The sequence below is a fragment of the Lepidochelys olivacea genome (genome assembly GCF_965140295.1).
Source record: "Lepidochelys olivacea isolate rLepOli2 genome assembly, chromosome: 7".
Classification (NCBI taxonomy): Eukaryota; Metazoa; Chordata; order Testudines; family Cheloniidae; genus Lepidochelys; species Lepidochelys olivacea.
Window position 1 is genome coordinate 12,159,007 of NC_140417.1, and position 19,827 is coordinate 12,178,833.

Consider the following 19,827-nt stretch of genomic DNA (forward strand, 5'->3'; position numbering starts at 1 on the left):
TAGTATTCTCTCTGATCCCTGACAGGATAAGGCCAAGATTTTCAAAAAGGACTAGTAAATGTTGGGTGCCCAAATTTTTGAGACAACTCGAAGGGCCCAGATATTCAAAAACAAGCTCACAACCTCTGAAAATCAGGATCCCTTAGTGTCTCGAGTTGTGAACCTAAAGAATGAGGCATCTGGAGTCACCAGTCATCTCTGAAAATCTTGTCCTGAGCACATAACACACTTGAAAAGTATAACAGCCTACTAAAGCTGCCAGCTAATAGAGTTAGCTATTGCTCAAGGAACATAAGTCTAAGCTTTGGTGCAGAACGGCCAATATCAAACTATGGTAATGACCTTTGGTGGAATTTGTAGTATGAGCATTTTGAGTGCAAATACTCACTGGAACAAAACTAAAATTGTTTCACATAAGAAACTTTGTAATTTTTCTATGAACATGCATATCAGTAAATCTGGACCTCACATATGTTCAGACAAAGCAGACACAAAAGGTGTATAGATAAGGCTTGAGAAGTCATTTTAAAAAGTCAAGCAAATATTCTCTTTTTCCAGTATTTTTCTTGCTCTGATTACTAAGTAGGATTTACCTTGATGAACTAATATCCAATTTCTATATATATAAAAGGAGTTTGTCAAATAAAGTTTTTTATACCCGAGAGCTGAGTGTTATAGCGTATTTTTGTAGTTCTCACACATTGATATTAAGATTGGATTTGAGAATAAATAAATTGTTCCTTTAAACTCATAGCAAAATAGTAATATGACATCTGCAAACAAGTGGAAAAATACACAATAATTATGCATGAATCATAGGCCTCTACCACTTGACTTACCGAAGTAACTCACAAGTATAGATGGGCTAATAATCAATTTTTTGGTTCAGTGGATGAACCAAAAAAAAAAGAAATTTGCTGAACTGGATCAACAGAAACAATTTAAAAAATATCCACTGACATTAGAAAAGTAAAAAAAAGTATTATTTCAGATCAAATGAAATGTTTTGTGTGACTCAGAACAGAACATTTCATTTTTGAGGGTTTTAACCTTTGTAATGTTTTCATAATAAAACCGAGTGAACTTCCAAAACAAAACCTCTTTCCAAGACAAAAAAATCAAAATATTTTGTTTCAGAAATGCCAATATGAAGTGTTTTGACATTTCTGATTTTTTTTATTTGACCAAAACAATTTGCCAAAATTGACCCAAATCGATGAATTCTTTCATGACCTGAAACAACTGGAACCTGCATTTTGTGCACACACACAAAAAATTGCATGACAAATTTTGCCCACCTCCAAGCATGTGAATAGTTCCACTGACTTCACCAGGACCACTGATATACTTAAAGTTAGTTACATGCTTAAGTACCTTGCTGAATTAGGCCTTCAGTGCAGAACATATGTTCTAATGAATTTTATAAAAATTGCAAGTAATTAAAAAATGTTAAATTGTTTTATCATTTGGGTCTATGAGTGAAGACTTGCACAGTTGTTTATCTGAACTTTTGCATAATTCAAGCTTTTTAAGGCAGAACAGCCATTCTTGATTTTTGGTTTAAAACTATTAATTCGCATAAAGATAAATGCACAATGTAATGTTTAAACCTAAAATATGTTGCAAAAATATTCTGTCAAATATTTGGGATAAACAGACTATAACTTACTGAAAAAATTCAAAACGCTTTTTTCTGAAGAAAAATTAATTCTCCCCAAAACAGTTAACGTCCAACAGCCAGTGTTTGGAATGTGATAGTTTTAGTCCACTATTCCACTGACTTCTCTCCTATGCAAATAACTAAAATGTTCCCTTGCACAATGTCCTTGACTTAACCCAACCTCTATAAGCTGAATTCACAGCTTACTAGCTTTATGTTAAGTTTATAATTAATAGAACTATGGTCGTTTGAAAACGATTTCTGCCTCTCCAATGGCTAGGACAGTAACATGATAACCTAAACAGGAGTATTCTGCTGCAGGAGATATTACAATAACTGATTCCTTCTTGCTTCATTTCAGGACCTTCTTTACCAGTTGCCAAGCCTATACAGAAACTTATATTTGCATCTCTCTATACCACATCAAGAAGTTTCAATTAAGAGAGAGCATCTAATCATTATAGACCAACTGTGAGATAATTGACCATGATGGGAATTATGAGTCCCATGCTGAACTGAAACCTATTAAAAATGAAATGTGACTGGTTGACTTTCCCTCAGAGAGTTTTAATTAGGTTTATTCCTGGCATGGTGACACAAAATGAATTTTACCATTAGATTTATGGGAATTAAAATAGGGGAGTTGCTCTGATGGATCAATATATTGCACCTCTGCTTTTAGTTCTGCCTGATGGGATTGAAAACAATGAAGCTATTAGGGCAAGTTTTAACAGCCTTTGCTAGGAAGTCACCTTCAGTGATACTCTTGCAAGGTTAAAAAAAAAGTGATGATACTCTCTTCGAAATATGAAAGTGTGCATAATATTTAACAAGGGGAAACATATTTTCAAAGGTGGTTGATACAGAACCTGCAATGGAAACAATTTAGTATGGCTTACAGCAGTGTTTTTAACCGGTGCTTTCAGACCCCCAGAAGCAATCAATCACTGGAGTTGTGAGGCAAACTTTATAACAATCTAATGCAAAGAAAATCTTGCTTTCCCCCTTCTCTGAACAGCCTTACCCATGCAAGTCAAGTTTTCTGTCAACCTCGCAAAACACCCACAAATACATTTATATAGGCTTAGCACTGAAACACTGTCTTTTTACTCTTACTTTTATAAGATATGAAGGGGGGCACATTTTTTTTTCTTTGAATAAGGACTTGCCAGCCTGAAAAGGTTGAGGAACATTAGCGTTAGGCATAATGCAGTGATTATGAAGAGAACATTGACCATTATATAGATTGTGAAGTTGAACTCTCATGATCCATGACTATGGTATGTCACTTGTATGTTTCATGTTAGAGGTTAATATTAACTAATATCTTAGAGGTTGTATGCTAAAATGTGGGAAGTGCAATTGTAACATATATAATCATATGCACAATAAGAAGTGCATTATTCAAGAAGATCTGAGGGGGTATTGGTGGGAATTAAAAAGCTTAAAACTGATGGAGCTGATGGAAGAAAGGAACACTTATTTTCAACAACTTTTAATGAAAAATGTGTCCACGATTCACTGAAATTTTTGAATTTTCAAATTCTTCAAACAGTTCTGCTCAAAAGAAAGTAGAGAATGAAAAGAAAGGGATAAGATGGTCATTCTTCTCTGACGAGGAATGTTTCATGAGTAGAAAGTTTGGAGCAATTCTGAAAAAGCCATGTTTGAATTAAAGTTTTCCTTAGAGAAGATGAGAAGACTTGAAACATTAAAGTTCTTTACATGAGTACTAAAGTTGTGCAGAAAGCTGTTTACTTTCACTTAATCTGAGGGATACAAAACAATCTTAAATTGCCACATACTTCTGTTGTAGCATAATTTATTTACCTTCGTTACTCACTACCAAAATATCGGTGTGTAGCTAGAAACTTTTTAATCAGCCCATTCCATCTACCAGATGTATTCATTCAGGGCCAAATCAAAGCCCGCTGAAGTCAATGGCATGAGGCCTTAATTCAATAATTACCACAGTCAAGTGGTTTTGTTTCACATATATTCTTCCAAGACACCACAATGTCACAAAATTAGGACTGCAGCATCAGTGAATGGGTCAGGCAGTAATCAGCGGATTTAGGGAAGAAAACTTGCAGAAAAATATGAGCAAGAACACTCAGTAAAATGATATTTAAACTGGCAGTGGTGTTTTTACTTAACACTTTTTGATACGGGATATAGTAGAATCGACAATACTATAATCTAACCATTCTAATAAAACAATAATAGTTAGCATTTCTATGGAACACTTTTTTAATTCTAATGGGCAAAATCCTGCCTGCCTTACTCATGTGAGTAGCCATAATGATGTTAACTTTATTGGTACTATTCTTCAAGGGACAGAGTCTGATAAACTGGCTCACATAATGGCATTGGCCATGGGACTACTCAAGGTAGAATTCCATTAGTAAATATATCAGAGTCTGGCTCTGAGTATATATTTGGCCCTTTATTCAGATTTACTTGTGGATTTATGTTAGTTAAAAAGCAATGCTTCAAAATGTATGGCTTTGATTCTGAACTGTGTTTAAACATCAGAACACACACAAAACATTTCCTGTTCTGTGGAAATTATCACAGCCTTTCTGATTATTTGTGTGTTCTCCGGAGTTAAATCTTGTTTTGGTAGTAAAGTGGTATCTTGTGAGTAATTTGGGCAAGAGAACACAAGAGTCAACATGAGTGATTGTTTTGCGTGAACTGCAGTCCACCTCAAAAGTCAGGCTCTAGAGAGCTTATATTATAAAGCCATGAAATATTCAGAGAGTCACTTGGTTCCATATAGCAGAAGCTTGTTTTTCAATATAATAAAATCAAACCTGACTTTTGAAAATTCTCCGTCAGTAAGAAGAATTTAGCAGTCCAGATTCACAAATGTTTGGAAATCAGAGGTGGTGACTTTCAGTGAGTCAAGTCCATAAGCATGTTTGATTTTTGCATAACCATGATCATGCACAACATCCACAGAAGTGGGTGTTGGTTCGGAGGTTGAATTTGAAAAATGGTGAGTGTTCTATTTTATATGAAAATCTGGTTCATTTGTTCCTCTCATCATTCCCAATAATGCACACGTTCTCCCTTTTGCCAGTAAATGATGAAAATCCATTATGGCCTTCCCCTCATTTATTTAGACTGATGATACCCACGTGTCTTTTTTGTGGTGGCATTTACTGTAGCGCTAAAGGGTCCTGACCCAGCACTGTTGTATGCCCGGACAGCTGTGTAATACACTAAGTTGCTCTTCAAGCCTGTTATTCTTACTGATGTCTCATTCCCTGTAGCTTTTACTTTATTTGAAGATTCTTCTTTTCCACCATTATTCCAGTACCTGACCTAGGATACAAAACATAGTGAGTTAAAATGCTTTTGTGACATAATGTTCATACACAGTATTATGTTTGATTCCTATAAGTGCTTTTTTCTCTCTTGAAAATGGTGGAATTACCTTAAAGTTCCAGAAGTAATACATATCCTATGAAAATAGCATCCCTATTGCCTATCTGGTTTTACCTTTCAAAGTAATATTTCTCTCTTAGTGTGGTTATAGAAAAGAGGAAACTGAGATGTTAGAGACTATTTGAAGGAAAATGATGACAGAGGAAAAGCATTAGTTCATCATTACATTCTCTGCCCTGTGCCGATTGGCTGTTTGCTCCACCCACTCCCTCCCTTACAGTCTCTTCACCTCAACTTCCCTCCATATGTGCCCCTCTTATCCTCATCTTCCTGCCCTGTCTCCCTAACCTCCCTTTCTCTTCAATGTCACCTCTCCCCTCACTTTTCTTTCCATGTAGCTGGTACCCTCCTAACTAGGCCCTCCACCCCCAAAAATCATAGAATTAACATGACGTTTGCTGCCAACATATTGTTCACTCTGTTTGTGTGTTCTACCCCTTCTCCCACCCTATGTCTGCCTCATTTATTTAGACTGTAAGCATTTCCGGGCAGGGGCTGTCTAGTATTTGGTGTTTGTACAGCACCTATCACAATGGGGCCCCATTCTTGGTCCTCAGGCACTATCGTTACAAACATGATTAACAATAATAAATAAAAAATAATACAACACACATTAAACTCATTAGAACACTTTATCGTATACAACAGTTCCTTTGGAAATTAAAGCTGTCATTCAAAAAATATCAGCTTGACACAGACGGAGAGAGAGAGAGCCAGGACTACCATCACAGGCATCGCTATACAATACATGCCCATTCTGGTGGGCTCTCAAAGATATTCGGAATGAGACACCAAGCTTAGTCAGAGCGAGAGAAAATAAATCATCTACTATATATAACCAGTACATTGGACATCAGTGTCCCTCGCCTCTGTTTTCCAGAAGCTGGGAATGGGCAATAGGGGATGGATCACTTGATGATTACCTGTTCTGTTCATTCCCTCTGGGGAACCTGGCATTGGCCACTGTTGGAAGACAAGATACTGGGCTGAAGGATCTTTGGTCTGACCCAGTACAGCTGTTTTTATGTACTACAATGTCAGCTAGAACTGATCCTGATTTTCAAGAAATATTTATAATTTTTTTTCAAAAGACCAGTAAAATTTGCATTCTTCCTTTTCTACCAGTGCTAATATAGGCAAAGATTGTGACTAGCACAACTCGGGAGAAGGAGCCATGGTGGCTGTATGCAATCTTTTGTAGCTCACAGATACTGAGGCCAACTGGGAACCAGCCAAGCCCTTGTCACCCTGAATGTTGTTCCAATTAACATCTGGCTATGTGAGGAACCAAGGGCCCATTCTGACAAATGGAGCATCAGCCAGGTGGGATACCCAGCCACAGCTTCTTTCTCTTGTTACTCCTGAGGGAATTCTGCGCCAAAAATTTAAAAATTCTGCACCAAAATTTTAAAAATGCTGTGCACAATACTTTAAAATTCTTCAAAATTCTGCAAATTTTATTTGTCAAAAAAAATGTGGAGGCTCCAGCATGGCACTGGGGAGCACGGGCCACTGGCTGCACAGAGGTGGGAGATCACTGTACAGCTCCCTATCCTGGGACATGGACTCAGTGGTGACTTAGCGCAAGGACCCTGACATAGCGCAAGAACCAGGCCTGCCCCAGAAACACCCCAGAGCCCTGACCCTCTGTGTCAAGTGCACCAGGTGTGGGCAGGCAGGCTCAGCAAGGCAGGATCCAAGTGTGGAGAGGCTTAGTGTGGGGGAGAATCCAGGTTGAGTTGAGAGGGTTCTGTGTGTGGCAATCTGGGTGTGGCCGGCTCAGTGGGGGATCTGGGTGCGGGGGGGATCTGGATGCACAGGGGCTTGTTGGTGGGTTATGGGTGCAACGGTAATGGGACTCTTCATGGGGGGTCCAGATGTAAGTGGATGAGGCTCAGCAGGTGGGGTCTGCGTCTGTGTGCTGGAGAGACAGAGCTCAGCAGGGGGGTCTGGGTGTGAGAGACTCAGTGGGGGGATCCAGATGCTGGGGGAATGGGGCTCAGTGGGGTTGGGATTCAGGTGGAGCTGGTTGCGGCTCAGTGTGTGTGGAGGGGATCTGGGTGTGGGTGGCTTGTCGGGGTGGTCCAGCTGCAGGGGCAGTGGGGCATGTTGGGGGGGGATTTGGTTGTGGGGGGTTGAGGCTTGGTGTGATAGTCTGGGTATGAGAGGGTCTGGATGCACGGGGGTTGGACGGATGGGGGAGCAGCTCCCTGTACAGAGATTTTTCTCCCCTGCAGCTGAGGAGCAATGGCTGCAGGAAGCACGGTGGGGGAGGGGAGTTTGCAGAGCTTCCTACAGCCGTGGGAGAAATCTGGGGGTAGGTCTGACCTGGCCCCGGATGCCGTGCAGGGTAAGAGGAAGTACCATCCTCCCCTGCCCATCCAGGACTAGCAGCTGAGCCCGATGCAGGGTAGGAGCCACCAGCTGGGCCTTCCCCAGTACCGCCTCCTGCACCACAGTGATTTACCTCTCTGCTGCATGCCCTGGGCACCTGAAACATACTTCTGGGGAGAGTCGCATGACCGCTTTTGTGGATTCCCTTTGCTTTCCCATCAGAAAGTCATTTTTGTGCAGGGAAACAAAGACATCTGCGGGGGACATAAATTCTGTGCCTGTGCAGTGGCGCAGAATTGCCACAGGAGTATCTTGTATGCATATCACATGCTGGGGAATTCTCAGGGACATAGTTAAGCTAGCTCTTTAGCTGACTGGTACTTCTGGACCATTGCATTAGCAGTGAGAAGAAGGATCAGGTTCTGGCCCCCAGGATCTCTGCACTTTGAATCTCATTACATATATACATTTACACACTATACAGATATCTCTTTGTTCTAATACTGAATCACACACAGCACAGTATAGTAAAAATCCTTTGTCAGCATGAGTTTGGGAGGGCCATAGTCCTCATTATTGGCAAGATGATTATGTGGGTCATCTTGTCTCTCTCTGAAACAGACCAGCCTCCCTGTTTCTGCTTGAATAGGATGGCCATCTCAGATAGGCTGGACTACCAAACTGGGCAGCTAGATAACGGCAAAAAAATGAAAGGACAGCTCTGCTGTGAAACTTGGGTCCGCAGCCAATCAGCTGCTCTCTACCTTGAAGACTCAGCAAGCTATATCCCCTATAATATTTCAAACGGATTTTGGGCCTGGTTTATTTTGTACTCAAATTTCAATGTCAGTTTAAATAAAGATGATACGTACCTGCCATTTTATATATTCCTCTCCAAAGCAGTAGGCATATAATCAGATATATACAGCTGAAGCCAGACCCACATTTGAAGAGCTTTAGTAACTAGAAGTTTGTCTTGGCTAGACGAGCATTCTGTGATCAGCAGGAGGTGCAGCAAATATCAAGGCAGGGAGGTATGCAACACCAACAAGTATGGACTGCCAGAAGTTCTCATTCTGGCTGCAGTTTTTGTGAGCTTGTAGTAACTGGTCTGGTGTAGTGCAGCAAATAAGACAATGCACAAGGTCTGCACAAAAATCGGTGACTATTTTGTTCTTGCATTCCCAATACCAAGATTATATGTGATGATAGCATGTGCCCATTTAGACACAGAAGCATAAAGTAAACCCTAATGTATTCTGGCTTTGAATAAAATGCTTCTTAGGCACCTTCCCCTCAGAGATCTAGGTGGAGGGAAGAAACCACAGGATACTTGAGTTAATCATTTTCAAATAAAGAGCTGTTAATGAAAAAGCAGATTTCAGACATAAGGATGGCCTTACTGGGTCAGACCAATGGTCCATCTAGCCCAGTATCTTGTCTTCCGACAATGGCCAATGCCAGCTGCTTCAGAGGGAATGAACAGGACAGGGCAATTATTGAGTGATCCATTCCCGGTCGTCCACTCCCAGCTTCTGGCAGTCCGAGGCTTCGGGACACCTACAGCATGTGGTTGCAACTCTCACCATCTTGGCTAACAGCCATTGATAGACCTATCCTACACCAACCTATCTAATTATCTAGTTATAGTTTTGGCCTTCACAACATCCCCTGCAATCAGCTCTACAGGTTAACTGTGGGTTTTGTTAAGAAGTACTTCCTTTTGTTTGCTTTAAACCTATTGCTATTAATTTCCTTAGGTGACTCCTGGATCTTGTTTATTTGAAGAGGTACATAGCATTTATTTATTGACTTTCTTCACCCCAGTCATGATTTTATAGACCTTTATCATACCCTCCCGCACTTAGTTGTTTCTTTTCCAAGCTGAATAGTCCCAGTCTTCTTAACCTCTCCTCACATGGAAGCTGTTCCATACCCTTAATCATTTTTGCTGCCCTTCTCTGTACCTTTTCCATTTCTAAAATATAATTTTTGAGATGGGGTGATCAGAAGTGCATGAAATATTGAAGGTGTGGGCGTACCATGGATTGATATAGTGGTATTATGATATTTACTATCTTATTATCTAAACCTTTCCTAATAGCTCATAACATTTTGTTCGCTTTTTTGACTGCCGCTGCACGTTCAGCGGTTGTTTTCAGAGAATCATCCACAATGATGCCAAGATCTCTTTCTTGAGTGGTAACAGCTCATTTAGACCCAATCATTTTGTATATATAGTTGGGATTATGTTTTCCAGTGTGCGCTACTTTGCATTTATCAACATTGAATTTCATCTGCCATTTTGTTGCCCTGTCACCCAGTTTTGTGAGATCCTTTTGTAGCTCTTCGCAGTCTGCTTTACTATTGAGTAATTTTGTATTGTCTTCAAATTTTGCCACCTCACTGTTTACCCCTTTTTCCAGATCATTTACGAACACATTGAACAGCACTGCTCTCAGTACAGATCCCTGAGGGACACTGCTATTTACTTCTTTCCATTCTGACCATTTATTCCAACCCTTTGTTTCCTGTCTTTTAATTAGCTACTTAACCATGAGAGGACATTTCCTCTTATCCCATAACTACTTACTTTGCTTAAGAGCCTTAGCTGAGGGATGGTGTCAAAGGCTTTCTGAAAGTCCAAGTACACTATATCCACTGGATCACCTATGTACACATCTTTGTTGCCCCCCTCAAAGAATTCTAATAGATGGGTGAGGCACGATTTCCCTTTGAGAAAGCCATGTTGACTCTTCTCCAAAAAATCATGTTCACCTACGTGTCTGATACTTCTGTTCTTTACTATCATTTCAACCAATTTGCCTGGTATTGAAGTTAGGTTTACCGGCCAATAATTGCCAGGATCGCCTCTACAGCCTTTTTAAAAAATTGGCATCACATTAGCTATCCTCTAGTCATCTGGTACAGAAGCTGATTTAAGTGATAGTTTACATAACACGGTTAGTGGATCTGCAATTTCATATTTGATTTCCTTCAGAACTCTTGGCTGAATAAGTTGCTGGTGACTTATAACTTTTTAAAACTTCTCCATCAGCACCTGAATCTGGACCAGTTCCTCAGATTTGTCACCTAAAAAGAATAAGCTCAGGTGTGGGAATCTCCCTCAGATCCCCCTCAGTGATGACCAATGCAAGAATTCATTTAGCTTCTCCACAATGGCCTTGTCTTCTTTGTGTGCTCCTTTAGTACCTTGATCATCCAGTGGCCCCACCACTTGTTTGGCAGGCTTCCCGCTTTGGATGTACTTAAATTTTTTTTTGTTATTAGTTTTTGAGTCTTGCTAGTTGCTCTTCAAATTCTCTTTTGGCCTGTGTAATTATACTTTTACACTTGACTTGCAAGAATTTAGCTCCTCTCTATTTTCCTCAGTAGGATCTGACTTCCAATTTTTAAAGGATTTCTTTTTGTCTCTAACCTTTTTGCCTCTTTTAGTCTGTTTAGCCATGGTGGCATTTTTTTTTGGTCCTCTTACTATTTTTTTAAAAAGTTGGGGTATACATTTAATTTGAGCCTCCATTCTGGTGTGTTTTAAAAAGGTTTCATACAGCTTCCAGGCATTTCACTCGTGACTGTTCCTTTTAAATTCCGTTTAACTAGCTTCCTCATTTTTGTGTAGTTCCCCTTTCTAAAGTTAAATGCTATGGTAGTGGGCTTCTTTGGTTCCCGTCACCACAAGGATGTTTAATTTCATTACATTATGGTCACTATTACCAAATTGTTCAGCTATATACACCTCTTGGACCAGATCCTGTGCTCCACTTAGGACTAAATTAAGAATTGCCTTTCCCCTTGTGGGTTGCAGGACTAGCTGATCCAAGTATTAGTCATTAATGGTGTCTAGAAAATTTATGTCTGCATCCCACCCTGAGGTGACATGTACCCAGTCCATATAGCCGAAATCCCCCTCCCATTATTATTGAGTTTTCTATTTCTAGACCCTATCTAATCTTCCTGAGCATTCCACAATCACCATCCTGGTCAGGTGATCGGTAATATATTCCTACTGCTATATTCTTATTATTATTATTTGAACATAGTGCATGACTGCTAAGCCACAAATCAATGATTAGGAAATAAAACATAATTATGGTCATGCTACCTTACTGGAGGGAGCATAGTTAAAAGGATTTACCTCATAACCCAGTAACCGTCCACTACTCATTTTCCAAGGAATGGCATTCCAGGAAACTTCAATTACTGAAGATGACAAGCTTTTTGCAGAGACACCAGAAGGTGCTATGGTAGGCTCTGTATTTGAAAATAAAAATGTAAGAGAACAATAGTAAACAGGAATGGTAAAAGGTAAAGAGGAAAATAAAAATGTCAGCACGGCTTTTGAAAATGGCCTTAATGATATCTGCTAAGCAAATATTCATTCAGCTGTTGTAATATTATCATATCAAACACACATTAAGAAAACCATTCAAGAGATGATTCAAACACATACCCTCTTCAGCAGAAAACACTGTGGTTACTGGGCTAAATGGTCCTTCTCCTTTATTATTATATACACCAACTTTGACTTCATACGGTGAAAATGGCAGGATGCTTTCATTTCTAAAGACATATCTTGGAGTATCAGGAGATGTGACTACAGTCTGTATCCATGTTGTAATGCCAAGAGGTCGAAAAGCAACAACATATCCAAATCCTTCACCGTTTTGTAATTCCTCAGGAACAGGCTGTGCAAAAACAAGGATACAAGTTCATGGGCTATGTACGGTATATTAAAGAGTGCTCCCCTGAGGCCACCTCACAATTTGTACTGTAAGACTGCCTTTAACAACAGAATATATTGTTAGTAACGTTGCTTGTTTTTCACTAAGTAAATTGGATTGACAGACACTGAGTAAATATTTTAAAAAATGTTGGTCACATTTTATATTAAGGTTCCATTTATAATTTTTTTATAAAGGATTAAAATGATTAATTGATATTTGTATGAAAAATTAATAAGTTCATGAGGACAACACTTGCTTATTACTATGGGTTATAACTATTTAACATCTACTGAAGTGAGAACCATCTATAACACATAGTTCTTATGAATGTAATGTGTTTATAACATTTATTAACCTTTTATAAACAATTTATAAATGAAACCCTTAATATAAAGTGTTACCCAACTGTCTTCTTTACTCTTATATGCCAGCCTGGGAAGTCCAAAACTAGCAGAATCAAGGAGAAGCTCCAGAATGCCACTGGGAGTGGACAAAATTAAAGGCATACTTCTTCTGCTTGACTCTTCAACAATATTTCTACACTTCTCTTAACATTTGTGCTAAGCCAGAAGTAGTCTCAGGCATGTTAACTATATTTTCTGTTGATTCTGTTCTAGGACAGTAACTAATGGAAGTGAAAGCGGGAAGGAAATATGCATTGCTCACATTATAGAACGTTACCACACTCATATGTCCTAGATGAGATGCTGCTGAATGCAAGGGGGCTGATCTCTGAATGGGAATTTGAATGAAAAGAGTTATTCTTGGAAGAATATCTCTTGCCAGAAAACTTACATCCCATGTTATGACAAGTTCAGACCTGCTGCCTCCTCCCCCACTTACTTCAGATGGAGCTATTTCAGGAACTGTGAAGAAGAAACACATAGTTTAGATAAACATATAGACACATACTAAACAGATGACATTGTATGACACTAATCTATGCTTTGAAGGGAACTCAGAGTTTTACTCAATTTCGTTGCTCAAAACAGGGCAGTTGTTTCTCCACCGTTGTGAAAGAAAGCACCAAGTACTTCCTGCACTCATTTTGCTTGGCACAGAACTTACAGGAGGAGCTCACTGATCTGTAGGATTGCACCCTATGTCACATTTGTGGTTTAAAATTTAAGAGCCCCCGAACAACTTGAGACATGCTACAAGCCATCATGCTGGGTACGCGACATAGACCACTTGTGCAATGCTCTTACTTAGTGTAACTACCACCTTATTGGAATTCATCAACATATTCTCTTGGGACACATGTCTTATATGTACCAGGTGCACCAAGATCAAAAGGGAAGAAGAAAAGCAAAAGTGACAGAACTAACCAAACTAACTTGAGCTATGAATGAAAAAAAAAATTACAACCTATACCTAACCTCAGGATAAAGAAATTAGCAGTAACCTTGCCAGCATGACAGCATTAGATTTTCATGAGAATGATGATTATTGAATAATTCCCTCCCATGTCCTGAGCAGAAGAATATTACTGTTAGATAATCATACGTGCATAATTTATGCTCCAACTCTTTGTATACTCTATAAACATTTATGATGCTGATTAAAAAGAAAATCCCACTCTTCACTTATACTCAAGTTTCTCTTCACTTATACTCAAGTTTCCTTGTGTTTCTCAAGCATTAAAAACAGGTCTTGTTGGATAGAGTAATTTTCTAGCCTTGTGCTTTGCTTTCTTCTTTTTTTTTTCTAAAGACTCCTTTAATACTTCAGTGCTTCAGAGAAAATGCAACTATTTAGTGACCTTCTCTAGTAATTCCATCCTGTAGTGATTAAAATTGGTTTTCCTTATCTTAGCATGTGAGCACCAGACTGTGTGCTTTGTTATCCATCAGCTGTGAGTGTTCAATAGCGCTAAGGGCAGAACATTAAGTGTGTGAGGAAGGCAGCGCTCCCATGAAGTACTGTGTAAACAACTGGTTACTGTCTAGTACAGGGGTGGCCAACCTGCACCTGAGAAGGAGCCAGAATTTACCAATGTGCATTGCCAAAGAGCCACAGTAATACGTCAGCAGCCCCCCGTCAGCTCATCCTCCTGCCCCCAGTGTCTCCCACCTGCCGATCAGCACTGAACCGTTCATCCCTGCGCCTCCCGCCCACCGTGATCAGCTGTTTTGTGGTGTGCAGGAGGCGTGGGGGAGTGGGAGGGGGGAAGGAGGAGCACGGGCACAGCAGACTCAGGGGAAGGGGCCAGGGCCTTGGGGGAAGGAGTGGAGCAGGACCAGGGCCTGGGGCAGAGCCAAGGGTTGAGCAGTGAGCACCCTGTAGCACACTGGAAAGTTGGCGCCTGTAACTCCAACCTCGGAGTTGGCGCCTATGCAAGGAGACGCATATTCACCTCTGAGGAGCTGCATGTTGCTCCAGAGCCAAAGGTTGGCCACCCCTGGTCTAGTACAAATGATGCTTTCTTCTGGTTGAACTAAGTGCAAATGTGAAGCAACCCCCATGTTGAAACTTGCACTGTTGTACTCCTTTATTTAATGAAATAAAGAAATCCCCTCTACATCCATTGAAATCTTTAGCCTCTACATAGCTGACTGAACACAATGAGATCTCAGCATGCTGTAGCATGGACTGGGATTTTGGTTGATGATAGCAGTGGAGCAAGGCCACTCGTTTAGCTGCATGGAAAAATCACAAACAAATTAGTTATGTGCCTTTATATTGGACAGTTCAAAATTTGTATGAAAAGGATCATAGGTCTGAATGCTGTTTTGTAGCCAAGTCATTTTAATTATAAACAAACAAATAGAAAAACCCACTAACCTGCCTCTTCAGTTCTTACTTTTTCTGAGGGTAAACTAGGTTCTCCACCTCCAATTTTGTTATTGGCAACGACACGAAATTCATATTCAACCCAAGGATTTAAATCCACTACCGTGGCTGTGTAAGTGTTTCCATCGATGACATCAGGGACTATTCAATAAAATCGTGGGGCATTAGAAACTTCTCCCTCCCTTAAACAACCATTTCAAATGGATATAGACACTACAAGAAGATTTTTCGTTTTACCTGTTGTGACTCTCTGCCAGCCCACTGAAAATGGTGTTCTCGCCTGAATGGCGTAAGTAGTGACTGGGCTGTGATTATCTACACCCTCTTGCCAAGAGAGCTGAGCTGTGGTATCCGTTATTTCATCCACTTTCACATGTTCAGGAGGGCCAGGGGAGCCTAATACAATCAGAAAGCAGACTGAGAAGTTGGTGGTATGTTGTGAAGGTAGCAAAACCCTCAAATACAGCCCCAACTGATTCCTATTTTACCAGCACTGTGGGAGGAATAAAACAATTTAGCTTGCAATAAAAATACCAGTTTTCACATTTCCTGAACTTCTGTCTGGTATTTTATAGCTGTGAAAACCAAGTTCTGAAATAGTCATTCCAAAACTATAACACAGATGATTGGTTCTTTCAGGGACTTTTGTTCAGCAGGATTCCTCTACCTTTCCAAACGCAATGCCTTTTTCTTTAGTCCTTGATGTCCCCCTTTAATTTACTAATACGGTTCTGTACTCCTCCAATTTGTTATCTAAAGCTGTTTTCTATATGATGCAGTAATTTTTCAGCACAACATCAGATCAGCACCCTGGACAGCAATTCGCCCAGGTAGCTTCTTGCAGCATGCTGGAAAATCCTGATTCTATGAGACCCTGCAAGAGATGCTGCTTTTGCCTCACACACAACTAGGGTGACCAGATGTCCTGATCTTATAGGGACAGTCCCAATTTTTCACACTTACTCTCTGGTCTCCCTACACACAACAGGAGAGGTAATTATTATTATTATTATTATTATTGTGGTGGTAGCACTTAGGAGCCCTAATCATGGACCAGTAATCCATTGTGCTAGGTGCCGCACAAACAGAAGATGAAGACCTGGCCTTGCCGAGGGGGTGGGGTGATGAAATGCTCAACAGTTCAGCCACCACTGTAAAATGTCGAGTGCATTTTAAAATACACTGAATGAATATAGATTTTTGAATTTTCGTCACTCTATTATAGCTGTTTTTCTTGCAATAAGTTCAGCTGGCTAACCGGTAATGAGAGTTTATATGGAGCTACAATTCAATCTCTAACAACTAAAATAAATCTTGAATTAAAATCAGTGCCATCAGATTCCATAATTTGGATTAAATTGTGTCTAGAGGACAGAGCCTAAGGAGTGGCAGGTGTAGGAGTGGGCCACAATTGCCTATCTCCTCCTTTGGTGGAGGTACTGATTCACAACTGCATTTCTACTCGCAAGTTTCTACACCCCTACCCTCCCCCACTAGCTCAACTACCCACTGAGCAGGTGTGAAGCCAGTACTCCTCCCATCGCTCGCTCCTACAGACTCCAAGGAGAGTGTAAGTGGGCATTCAGAGGTCCAGGCAGGGCTGTGTGTGAATGCACATGGCAGGGGGGAAGTATTCATACTCTCCCTTCCTCACTTACATGTGTGTATAGTTCAAGTCACAATCTAGCCCCTTCTATGTTTCACAATGTCAGCTACGAAAGTCATTAGAAAATAAGATCAGCAAAATAGCCAAAGTTTACCTCGTACTATCAGATCTGCTGCCGATGATACACTATCCACTTCTGTCTTTACCATGCAAACGTATTTTCCACTGTGTTTCAGTTGGATGTTTCTAATCATTAAGTCTCCTGATGCACTCTGTTGAATATATAAAGTTGTTATATAATTAGTTGTTAATATCATAGAATCATAGAATATCAGGGTTGGAAGGGACCTCAGGAGGTCATCTAGTCCAACCCCCTGCTCCAAGCAGGACCGATCCTCAATTAAATCATCCCAGCCAGGGATTTGTCAAGCCTGACCTTAAAAACTTCTAAGGAAGGAGATTCCACCACCTCCTAGGTAACGCATTCCAGTGTTTCACCACCCTCCTAGAGAAAAAGTTTTTCCTAATATCCAACCTAAATCTCCCCCACTGCAACTAGAGACCATTACTCCTTGTTCTGTCATCTGCTACCACTGAGAACAGTCTAGAACCATCCTCTTTGGAACCCCCTTTCAGGTAGTTGAAAGCAGCTATCAAATCCCCCCTCATTCTTCTCTTCTGTAGACTAAACATCCCCAGTTACCTCAGCCTCTCCTCATAACTCATGTGTTCCAGTCCCCTAATCATTTTTGTTGCCCTCCGCTGGACTCTTTCCAATTTTTCCACATCCTTCTTGTAGTGTGGGGCCCAAAACTGGACACAGTACTCCAGATGAGGCCTCACCAATGTCGAATAGAGGGGGACGATCACGTCCCTCGATCTGCTGGCAATGCCCCTACTTATACATCCCAAAATGCCATTGGCCTTCTTGGTAACAAGGGCACACTGTTGACTCATATCTAGCTTCTCGTCCACTGTAACCCCTAGGTCCTTTTCTGCAGAACTGCTGCCTAGCCATTCGATCCCTAGTCTGTAGCGGTGCATTGGATTCTTCCGTCCTAAGTGCAGGACTCTACACTTGTCCTTGTTGAACCTCATCAGATTTCTTTTGGCCCAATCCTTTAATTTGTCTAGGTCCCTCTGTATCCTATCCCTACCCTCCAGCGTATCTACCTCTCCTCCCAGTTTAGTGTCATTTGCAAACTTGCTGAGGGTGCAATCCACACCATTCCCCAGATCATTTATGAAGATATTGAACAAAACTGGCCCCAAGACCGACCCTTGGGGCACTCCACTTGATACCGGCTGCCAACTAGACTTGGAGCCATTGATCACTACCCTTTGAGCCCGACAATCTAGACAGCTTTCTATCCACCTTATAGTCCATTCATCCAGCCCATACTTCTTTAACTTGCTGGCAAGAATACTGTTGGAGACGGTGTCAAAAGCTTTGCTAAAGTCAAGGAACAACATGTCCACTGCTTTCCCTTCATCCACAGAACCAGTTATTTCATCATAGAAGGCAATTAGATTAGTCAGGCATGACTTGCCCTTGGTGAATCCATGCTGAGTGTTCCTGATCACTTTCCTCTCCTCTAAGTGCTTCAGAATTGATTTCTGGGAATATATATATATATATATATATATATATATATATATATATATATGTAATGCAAGGTTCATGTTCTATTAACTAATAAACAAGCTGTCCAAAATGTCCAGTGTTTCCAAAGTACAGCCGCTCCGTAAGAAGGAGAAAACGTGCTCACCACGTTATAACTAATATGCTTCTGTTGACCTCTGACCTCGTGAACTGATTTTGGGAGGTTTGTATATAATGAGTTTATCTAATTTATATGTTAAGAAATGTTAAAAATGCCAATTAGGAAAGCAAGTAAAGCTGTAATTTAAATAGGGGGAAAGAGAACATTTATAAAAATATTTGTTACAGACTTTGCAAAAGTATGAGGCCTAGTTAATTAGACAATAGTTCTTGGCTTAGGGTTATATGACTAAGCAATATGTAACTTGTGATAAACATGTAATCCACAAAAAGTCTGTTTACGCTTGAAATAACAGATTTCTAAGGGATTTCTGGAATATGTACGCGTAAGGTTAACCACATTAATGTGCTGGAAATATTAGCGAATGTATTGACACAAATAGTTTATGTTAGCAATCAGAATGCCAATTATGGTTCCTCGGAATGACATATATGCAAAAGGGGCTGAAACTTAAAAATCAAATACGGTTCCAGAATTGTGGGGTTGTAAGGTCAAGGTGTAGAATAGAAGCGTATGCTCAATCTCTAGTTGGGACATCAGGATGACAGGATTGTGGAAACTTGAATGTCATCCACTTACAGTGCTCCTCCACTTACTTTTCCTTCCATCTTCTCTTCGGATACATCTGGTGGTCTCCATAAGGTTGTGAGTATACACAATGCAGGGGTTGTTTTGGTATTCAGCATACTGCCAATTGTCCGAATAGCAGGGGTGGGACTAATAATTGGATAATTGGGAGTTCAGACAATCGAGAAGACAGGAGCCATTGAGCAGTGGGGTGCCCTTCCCCACAACTGGAGGTTCCTCCTCCTTCTTTCAGTCTTGCTCCACCAGGAGAACTAGACTCCCCTTCCTCGGCCTTTACACCTGCAGGGATTGGGTGTCATCAGCCCTGCAGCAGCACAGTAAGCCCTCTGCAGCAGCACAGTAAGCCCTCTGCTGTCACAGCCCTGCTCAGTCACTCCCATGATTTTACTTGTGATTCACTAATCTCATCTCCTATAATACATTAATGTAGTTGCCTGACTCAAAGGACCTCTTATTAGTCACTTGTGGAGTTTGCATTTTAAATTAATAGAAGGGTACACTCCTAAGCAGACTCCTAGTATAGTCTAGATATAACAGACTTTTAGAAAAGGTAGCCATGTGAAACTGGTATGAAAAAATTCAACTTCTTCTGTAGGTGTGTGAGTAAAATAGAATGCAACAATGCAAGAGTGGATTGGTTTTAGAGAGTCAATTTTGCTCTCCCCCCCGCAAACTGTTGTGTCCTTACATATTATAAAATTGTAGGTGAGAATCACAAAACTATTTTTTTCTTTCTGCAGACTTTCCATGGTATGTGTTCCATATTTAATGTCACATGAGTACTTTTTTTTTTTTTTTAAAAGGAGTTGTACATTTGTAACTCTTTGGCTGAATTCACATAATTTTAAGATTCCCTTGGTGTTA

The 19,827-nt window shown here is 40.4% G+C and overlaps 1 protein-coding gene across 2 annotated transcripts in view; it reads right to left on the reverse strand.

Annotated features, from left to right (window-relative positions):
• CNTN3 (contactin 3) overlaps positions 1–19,827 on the reverse strand; it is a 259,535-nt gene that overhangs the window by 4,952 nt on the left and 234,756 nt on the right. For both annotated transcript variants that reach the window (XM_084635126.1, XM_084635127.1), the window contains 7 exons: positions 16,746–16,863; positions 15,223–15,381; positions 14,977–15,126; positions 12,988–13,058; positions 11,919–12,153; positions 11,604–11,719; positions 4,804–4,990 (listed from right to left, as the gene is read on the reverse strand). In XM_084635126.1, coding sequence (XP_084491252.1) covers positions 4,804–4,990; positions 11,604–11,719; positions 11,919–12,153; positions 12,988–13,058; positions 14,977–15,126; positions 15,223–15,381; positions 16,746–16,863 — 1,036 coding nt within the window. The remainder of the gene's footprint in view (positions 1–4,803; positions 4,991–11,603; positions 11,720–11,918; positions 12,154–12,987; positions 13,059–14,976; positions 15,127–15,222; positions 15,382–16,745; positions 16,864–19,827) is intronic.